The sequence below is a fragment of the Onychostoma macrolepis genome, chromosome 16, assembly GCF_012432095.1.
Source record: "Onychostoma macrolepis isolate SWU-2019 chromosome 16, ASM1243209v1, whole genome shotgun sequence".
Lineage (NCBI taxonomy): Eukaryota > Metazoa > Chordata > Actinopteri > Cypriniformes > Cyprinidae > Onychostoma > Onychostoma macrolepis.
Window position 1 is genome coordinate 24,115,979 of NC_081170.1, and position 9,776 is coordinate 24,125,754.

General features: G+C 35.5%; 1 protein-coding gene across 1 annotated transcript; it reads right to left on the minus strand.

Moving 5' to 3' along the window:
• Positions 1 to 253: 253 nt before the first annotated feature.
• On the minus strand, positions 254 to 9,324 carry cep76 (centrosomal protein 76). Its single transcript, XM_058746836.1, is given in 13 exon segments — positions 254 to 670; positions 842 to 1,059; positions 1,990 to 2,323; positions 3,661 to 3,827; positions 3,929 to 4,117; positions 4,244 to 4,372; positions 5,383 to 5,438; positions 5,441 to 5,479; positions 6,597 to 6,782; positions 6,884 to 7,108; positions 7,623 to 7,704; positions 7,828 to 7,986; positions 9,081 to 9,324. Coding segments are annotated over 13 exon segments (1,986 nt in total). The 5' UTR covers positions 9,144 to 9,324; the 3' UTR covers positions 254 to 531.
• Positions 9,325 to 9,776: the final 452 nt, after the last annotated feature.

Here is a 9,776-nt window from a genome sequence, read left to right on the forward strand (position 1 = left end):
AAAAGGCATGATACACTACCATTCAAAAGTTTGGGGTAAGTCAGACTTAAAAATCAAAAGAAAAAAGAAAAAAAGAAATTAATACATTTATTACAAAAATTGACAGTAAAGAAATTTATGATGTTACAAAAGATTTGTTTCAAATAAATTATATTCTTTTGAACTTTCTAGCCATCAAAGAATCCTGAATGAATGAATGAATGAACGAATCTGACAAATTGGTAAGTTAGAGAATGGAAACCATGCCAAGGACAAATAAAAGCATTGTAAAAGTGATTTATTTAGAAAAAATATATCCATAAATACCATTTTAAAAGCCTCCAACTGACAAACACACACACACACACACACTCTGTACATGTAAAACAATTGTAATTGTACTGCACATATATGAGCAGCACAGATTTGAATGGCATACATGTAGTTGCAAAACTCATAATAATACTCCAAACCCAGCAGATTAGTTTAAGGAGCTGTAAAGGAGATTTGTGAATTCTATAAACCTGAGGTGAATGGTCATACTGCTTTCTGTCACAGCACTGATCTGTACTTGCAAGCAAACATGATCCACACAGCACAAGCCGACTCTGGATAGGCAAACACACGAACCCTCACGGCCAGTCGCACATGATCCCCTCGGCAGCAAACAATCTCTTCACAGAACGGTGACCTGTGATACATAAGAAAACAAGTTAGTAGATGTTAGTTGTTTGTCTTTTTTAAAGCTGCAGTGTGACTTTTGACCACTAACAGCAATGAACAAGATTGCAAATTTTTTGCTACTTCTTTAAACAGTTTCTATTTTAAGTGACATATCAATAAAAAGGCATTGTGCAGGTACCTGAGGCAGGTAGCGAATGCCCTGCGCGCATTACGGTGCAAGAAATGAATAGGAAAGCCTTTAAAAGTGTGTCCGTCAGGTACTGATCTTCTCACAGCATCCTGAAACTCCTCGTTTCCACATGACACACCTGTACAGCGCTCTAGTTCATACGCCGACAGCGCTGCGGACAGCAGGTATGACAGGTGATCATCCCAGACCGTTGCCAGACCGAGATCCTAAAGACAAAAGCATGTTAAAAAGTATCCAAGTACAAGTTTATCAGTCAACTATTTTCTTGCTGTTTTTCAATGGCAAGAAAATAGACTTGTACATCCGTGGTAAACTCAGATTTTATATTTTCAAAAATTAGACCAACATTCATGTTACTTCAAACCCTAAGTCACTTTTTTTTCTTCAAAATAATACAAAATTTTGAATATCGAACTGGGTATTTTAAGTTTCAAAATTACAAAAAGCATAATATACTGTAAGTGGTCCATGATATTCCAAGTCTTCTGAAGTAATACGATACCTTTTTCTAGGAGGAATAGACTACTAGAAAATAATTTGTTGAAATTGACTACAAGAGTTGTACGGACTGCAAAAATGGTGCATCAACACCATTTATCGCCATTGCTGCTAACTGAATTATGCTGATGTTCAAAACTTTGGGTCAGTAAATAAAAAAATAAAAAATAAAAAACTATTCAGCAAGGATGCATTAAACTGATCAAAAGTGACAGTAAAAAAAATGCATCACAGTTTTCACAAAAATATTAAGCAGCACAACTGTTTTCAACATTGATATTAATAATGATAAGAAAAAAGTTTCTTAAGCACAAAATCAACATTTTAGAATGATTTCTGAAGGATGTGACACTGAAGACTGGAGTAATGGCTGTTTGTCATTAAAATGTTTTTAAATGGATAACATTATTTCACAATATTATAGTTTTTACTGTATTTTTGATCAAATAAATGCAGCCTTGGTGTGCTCGACTACTCACACTAGTTGTATGGACCACTTTCATGATCCTTTTTTGTCATTTTAGACTGACACGCGAGTAAAGGATGGTTCATTTTTGGGGTAAATGTTCCCTTTAGCTGTATTCCGAAATGCACTTTACATACAGTATGTTGCTTTTGAGTGGGAGGTTGCTTGTTACCTTTCTATGCTCTGCTAAAAGGTAGCGCATTTCCAGCTCAAGTTGGTTGCTGGCCTCATTAGGCACTAGAGAAGGAGAGCAGAGAGGAGGAGTCGGGGGGAGAGAGGAGGTGGAGCCGGGTGCACATACAGATCTCACGGCCTCCTCGCTCATGGCCTTCCAGCGGGAGCCATCTGTGAAGTCAAACACGCACAGCTCCACAGCATCTGATGGCTGACAGTTCGCCAGGAACATCTTGTGGTTGAAGACGCAGCCGAGCGTCCGGTAAGGGTGGGTGGGTTTTGGTTGGGGAACCATGGGGGGAGCACCTGGGTCTATTGGATGGTGGAGGTATCTAATACAGAAAATAAAACAGGAAGGTTGGTCTTAAAGCAAGATATTAAACATTATTAACAACAACGAAATCAGTGTGATGTCTGATTTGTGAACAAATGACTCTTATAGTACTTTAATGAATCAGTCAACAAGATTCATGAAACAACGTCAAACTCATTAGTGGTTTAAATCAGACTCACTGACAGTGATTTACTGAATTTGTGATTGACTTTTTTACTTAACTGTGAATTTTTTCATTTATGTCTGATTCCAAAAGAACCAGGAAATTTACTTGTAACTATATTAGTGCTGTCAAATGATTAATCGAGATTAATCGCATCCAAAATAAACGTTTTTGTTTACATAATATACGTGTATGTACTGTGTATATTTATTATGTATATATAAATACACACACATACAGTATATATTTTGAAAATATATACATGTATATATTTATATTATTTATATTATCTAAAAATATATTTAATATATAAACAACATTTTTCTGAAATATACACATGCATGTGTGTGTTTTTATATATACACATAATAAATATACACAGTACACGTAAATATACACAGTATAATGTAAATAAAAACTTATTTTGGATGCAATTAATCACGATTAATCATTTGACAGCACTAAATTAAAGATACATATTCACAACCAGTTTTGCTATTGGTAATGAAAATTAAAACTAAAACTATTAAAAATACATTTTTGTTAATTAAAATAAATCTGAAATAAAATAGAATAGAAATATTAGACGTAAAAAACTGAATTTAGAAATGTTGCAATGTCAAGTAACTAAAATAAGTGCTAAAATTATTTTATAAATACTAAAAACGGAAAAAAAAGTCAAAAATTTAAAATTTAAATTAAACTAGCACATACAGTAAGAAAATTACTAAAATTTAAACTAAAAATAAAACGAACTGAAAATATAAAAATAAAAGCTAATTCAAAATATTAATAAATACGAATTTAGTATATAAATACTAGTATGTAAATTGTTTTGTTGCAAAAAAAAAGACGGCTTTGTAAATTGTTCAGCATAGTGCGATCCAATTGTAATGTTTAATCAATTGTAAGAGAAACTTTGTTTGGAAGTAGAACTGTAAGGTGGGTGACATCTCGTAATCATAATCAATACAATAATTTACCTTTTTTTTTTTTTTTTTTTTAAACAGTCAGAAATATTGACAAAAATATTAAGGAAATGAATGGTGGTTAACCAAAAAAAGCCATTTGGCTCTTAAATGTATACATTAAGTAATTTTCTTTTAGTCTGGAGCCATTTTAGGGGCAGTTGAGAAAATAACCAAGAACAATCAGAATGTATGAATTTTTACCTGTGTGCAGTGAAACTTTCCCAAAAGGTGATGGAGCCGTCTGTACCGCAGGTCATGACCCAGGTGTGGGGAATGTTTTTGGCTTTGGTGCCCACACATACATAAGCATCCAGTCCAAATCCCAACAGCAGACTACACAGCAGTGTGGCATGATCCTCACAGTCGCCCTGACAACAAAAAACATGGAAATAAATGAAAATCAAATCTAGCTTATGTTTATTCAGGTTCAGTGCTTAGTGTTAAATCAGCATTTAATAGGGTGTCTTACCTTGTTTCTGCACAGAAAGGCCATCATAGAGCACCACTGCTCCTGCCGGACTCCTCCACCTACCACAGGTGCTCTCTCCTGAGCTAGCAGGCTAACGAAACGAGCCGCCTGTCGCGGACTCTCAAGCAACCTGCCGGCACGCAATACCCGTACATATGAACACACAGGCCGGTTCACACCATTTTCATCCTGGAAAACACACAAGTTTTATATAACATCAGATGCAAATACTGTTATGAACAAGCATGAATCACCAGTATCTAGTTATATATATAGCATCATTCAACAGTACATTGTTCAGTAACATCAGGTCACCTGTGCAAAGATCTTCACCAGTTTGGACTGGTGTGAGGGTCGAATTTCCAAGAACTCCTGCCACCACTGTTTGGCATATACCAAAAACAGCCTCTCCTTCTCTGCTGTTTTCTGCCTTTCCAGGGATTGCTGGAAGAAGCAAGATCCTGAGTTTTTGTTTTAGGCAAGCTGTTTTTAAAATGCAATGTTACTGAAACAAATAATAGAGAAATTATGAGAAGGCTTTGTTTTGAAGACTTATCATCCCCCTTTTTGTAACAAATGATGCTTAGAGAATAACAACTCCTTTAAAGGAATGTTCTGGGTTCAAAGGAAAAAAAAATGGTGGACAGATAAAATGGCTAACTGGAAAAGTGTATAGGTGTGGTTCGTTCAACTGCTCATTACATGGTTATGTCTGGAGCTGAAAAAATGAAACCAATGATCAACGCATAAACACAACGAACATCAAATGTTCGAATAATCAAGAATAATGTCAAATGTGCTTGCGAGAACCAATGAGGTTTGTTTTATTGTGTCAAGCGGGCACGCTTAATGTGTCATTTCAGCTTACATTTACCATATTTGATGTGCTGTATTTATTCTTTGATCAATGTTTATATGTGAATAAAAGCCTAAATTAAATCTGTTCATCATATAAAGTGATTATGTCTCCACAGAAGCATAATAATCCTCATAAACCAATTGATGGTTTACTTTTACAATGTCTTTGTGTAGTTTTGTTGTACTTTCTTAAAGTTTTGGTTGAATGGACTTTGAATGGAGGAACAGAAATCTCCCACATTTTAAAAAAAAGAAAGAAAAATCTTTATTTATGTTTTTAAGATGAACAGAAGTATGGGTTTGGAACATCATGAGGGTGATTAAATTACAGAATTTTAATTTTGGGGTAAACTATCCCTTTAAACTACGTGCCTGTACCTTTAAAACAGTGCATATTTAACATTTATCCTGGTGCAATGTCTTGCCCCATAGACTTTCATTACTGTAAGCATTTTTATTACAGGGATGAGTCTAAATAATTTTTTTCATGCTACCAGTAGAGCTTAGCTTGTACTCAACCTCAAATGTTCCTTTGAATGTTATACAGAATGACTTCATTTTAAATAAACTGAAGCATTTATATAGTAATGATTTACCTGGGTGGTGATGACATCAGGGCTCAAGGTCTCAGTAAGAGGAGGATACAGTTCAGTTTCAGATTCAAAACACCAACAGCTACTTTACATTCACTGCCTGAGGGGAAAAAACACATGCACACATGCCCATTAACCATTTCTAAGGCTTAACACCCTTTAATGTGTTCTTTACCCAGAGGCGCGGGAAGTGGGGGTGCTGAGGGTGCTGCAGCACCCCCTGTTTTTTTCTGTGGGCAACGGTTTAATTGCTGGGAATATAAAAAAAAAAAATCGGAGTGTCTATTTAAGTGCAAATAGCTCGGTTGTTGGCAGAGGCTATTTACACTAACTCCACCCACAAACGTATGATTGGGATAATTTGCAAAAGACAATCATCAGTTGTCAGATTCAGTGGCGCAGATGGTAAAGCGTGTGTCATACTCCTTTTGACACGATCGACCAGGGTTCGAATCTGCCTTTTGACAAACTTTTTTTCTCCCTTTTCAAATTTCAAATCACATCAGAAAAGCATTTATTTTTTAACAAAAATGAAGGAAATAATCAAAAAGTTGAACATAAAGTATCGGGTAGGGTTAGGGTAGGTGTAGGGAGGGCTTTTGTCCCAATAAGGTGGCATCCATTTAATAATTTGAAAAAAATAAATAAATTACACTCAATAAGTTATTGCATACTATTTTATAATGTATTACAATGCAGAGGTGCAGATAATTGCCACTATTTGCAATAAGTAATATTTTTCTCTAATAGTGTTTTTCGCCACAATTAATCATACCCTTTTATTCAATATTTGCAACAAGTAATTAGCAGAATCCTGCTATTTTAACAAAGTATAAATAGAACCTAAAGCTATTTGCACTGTGTAAATAACATATCACTAAAAAATACTGCTATTTTCACTTAGTGTAAATAGCCTCTATCGCAACATTCCTTATCATCCCCCCCCACCCCACCCCCCGGCGCGCGTGCGTGCGTACAGCACCCCCAACCTAAAACATCTTCCCGCGCCCCTGTCTTTAACACTTAAATGTATCATTTATACCCCATCAACTTTCAATGTACAGTTAAAAACGTTGAAACATTAGTCAAAATATATTCTTTTATGTTCCACAGAAGAGAGCAAGTCATACAGGAATATTATAAGGATAAATAAATGTTCTAAACTGTGTGTTATGAAAGAAAAACTGTTCACCTTTAATAATACGACATTTGCTTACCCACTCCCAGCAGTTCTGCTGAGACACCGGTTTTCCCGTTGGGAGCACTGAGAACTCTCCGCCAGTCAACAAAATATGAAGAAATGAGTGTTGTGTCCCCAGACGTGTCGGTTTTAATCAGCACCATGTGCACTGGATCACAGATGGACAGCATGGTGGTAGCATCAGCCATCTTGCTAGCATCTCCTGTGCCATAACAAAAACACACGACATGGTTTACACGACAGGTTCTTGAAATGAAATGGAGTACATTAGACTGCTAGAAAAAGTAGGGTTGCTTAAGACACCTGGGCCATCTCTGTGGACTTCCAGAAGAAAGCCCTCCTGTAGGTCTGGTTCACAGGCACATGGGACTGGTTTGGAGCGGAAGCGCTGGTTGCGGAAGTGGAGATGAAGGGTGAAGGTAGAGCACACCTGACCAGGTAAAGGTTCTGGCTCCTGCAAGTGTTCCAGGAAGGCCTTACCGCCCAGAACTTGTAGGTAGAGGTATCTCCTTAGTGGACTGATGTTAGCTGGTGAAATGTTTTTAAAGGGTTAGTTCACTCAAAAATGAAAATGTCATAATTTACTTGGGACACAAAGGATGTTCAACAGACGGTTTATGCTGTTCTTTTTCCTGTCAGGAAAGTCATTTATTAACCATGTTGTTCCAAACCCATAAGACTTTAGTTCATCTTTGAAACACAAATAAAGATATTTTTGATGAAACCTGAGAGATGTACGTCCCTCCATTTAAAGTTCATTCCACCAAAACTTTGACACTTCATATAATAAAGGTAATCCATAAGAACCAAGCGGTTTAATCCAAGTCCTCTGAAAAAATACAATCACTTTATATATGAACAATGATGAACAAGCTTTTATTGACATATAAACGTTGATCAGCGCACATACATGCTGCACATCAAATATGGCAAATAATGCACTTACACTGAAAGCACAGAAAATGTCTTCATTTGTGTTTTAAAGATGAACAAAATTATGGGTTTAGAGGGTAAAAATGAGGACCCATTAACAATCACTCACTTGACTTCAGCTGTGTGATGTTCTTGTCCACAAAACGAGTTGCAGACTTGTTCACAGAATCAGCTTCAGTTTGAGAAACATCCTGATGGGAAACCAACCAGTCTTTTAAAGCAAAAACAAAATATCTATGCTTTGGTAAAAAGATGCATTCATTGTGCAATCTCAAGGTATGCAAAATATCAATATATAATCAAAATACTCTTACCACATTTGTGAAGTGGAGATCTTTCATCACATCATCCACGATTCCCCTCCGCTGGAGAGCATGTATGAAATCCTCCTCAGAGAGAGAGCGCTGTCCATGCTGCCCATCACCCCTCACGGTCTCCGCTAAAACATCACGGATTTTACCATGGATATCCATCTGAAAACGGGTTAGTTGACAAATAACAACATTATGAGATTTTCAATATCAAGATGTAGGTTAGGTTAGGTCATTTTTTTGAAAGAAGTCCCTTATGCTCACAAAAGCTGCATTTATTTGATTAAAAATACAGTAGAAACAGCAATATTGTGAAATATCATTACAATTTAAAAGCACTGTTTTCTATTTTAATACATTTTAAAACGTAGTTTATAACTGTGATTTTCAGCAGCCATTACTCCAGTGTTCAGTGTCACGTGATCCTTCTGAAATCATTCTAATATGCTGAATACATTTCAAATATATATATATATTCAAATAAAAAGCAGTTCTTATTGTTTACTCTATTTTTGCTCAAGTTAATGCAGCCTTGCTGAGAATAAGATTTTTTTTCTTCAAAAACATTAAATCTATTATAAACGTGTACTTGAACTTTTTACTTAAATAAAAACTGCATGCGTAGGAATTGCATAAAATTACACGATATAAAAGTACTGCATGTGTGGCTGGTTGTCATGTCAACCACCAAAATAAACCAGTTAAAACAACAACATCGCATCGGAAAACAAACCGTGATGCATTTCTAGTAACGTACAACTACAAAATTATGTCACACTTTATTTTGATAGTCCACTTTAGACATTCTACTAACTATAAGTTAACTTTGCAACTACATGTCAACTAATTCTCATTAATTTGCAACTACATGTCTACTAACTCTCAGTAGGGTAGGTTTAGGGTTAGTAGATTAAGTTGACTTTTATATACTTGCAAAGTTTCTCATAGTATCAAAATAAAGTGTTAGAAGATATTAAGCAGACAGTCTACTAATACTCTAATGACTGCTAGTTGACATGTAGTAGTTGCAAAGTTACTTGTATTAGTAGAATGTCTAAAGTGGACTATCGAAATAAAGTGTTAGCCAAAATTATGTTAATCATATAAAATGATGCAAAACAGGAATGGTTTCTGACATGAATAATTTGCTCAAAGTACACACAGGCAAAGTCTATTGCACTAAAGTGAATGAATAGTCATGATTTGCGAGTAATGTTAACAACAAACAGATCATTACGTTACTTAGCTTAATTTACCTTGATTAAATGGTCATGGATTATTTGTTTTAATTCAGTTGCTTTTTCTGGTGGCAGGGACATGTTTTCGAGCGTGGAAATGCCAAGAGTGTTTAAAATGTAAAAGTCAAAGCATTTGAAGTCAGCGTCTGCATTAAACACGGGGTTTCAACATAAGTTACTCGTATTATTTATTTTCTTCTGTTGCTGGATGCGATGTGAAGGCGTTTTAAATCCTGGCGGAAAGGCAAGCGGGAGTCTGTCTCCACAGCGCCTGTACATACTCGCAGCTGCGCTTTTACAGTACACTTAAAGCTGAAAAACAAAAACCTAACTACGTTACGTTTAACGGACAGTATTCTTTATGAGCTTTAATACTTTACGCTTTCGGAGATTCTAGAAAATATTAAACTCTATGGTTTAAATCAGGCACAGCGTCTTCATACTTAGGAAATTACGTCATGAAACTCAGCCCCTGGATCTTGTAGTTCTCGTTTATTATAAACACAAGCTGTACTTCGTACATACAGAAATGTATCCATGAAAATATTCAGTGTTCCTCTCTCACTTTTGGGGAAAATGTCCTTTAGGCCTATTCTAAAAAGGATGAAAAATTACTTTACATTTTTGCTAAAATTCCACATTCATAAATGCAATTTTACGGTTTCCCCATTTTATTTTTGAATTTACAATTTATTTTTGAGTTTATTAAATGTT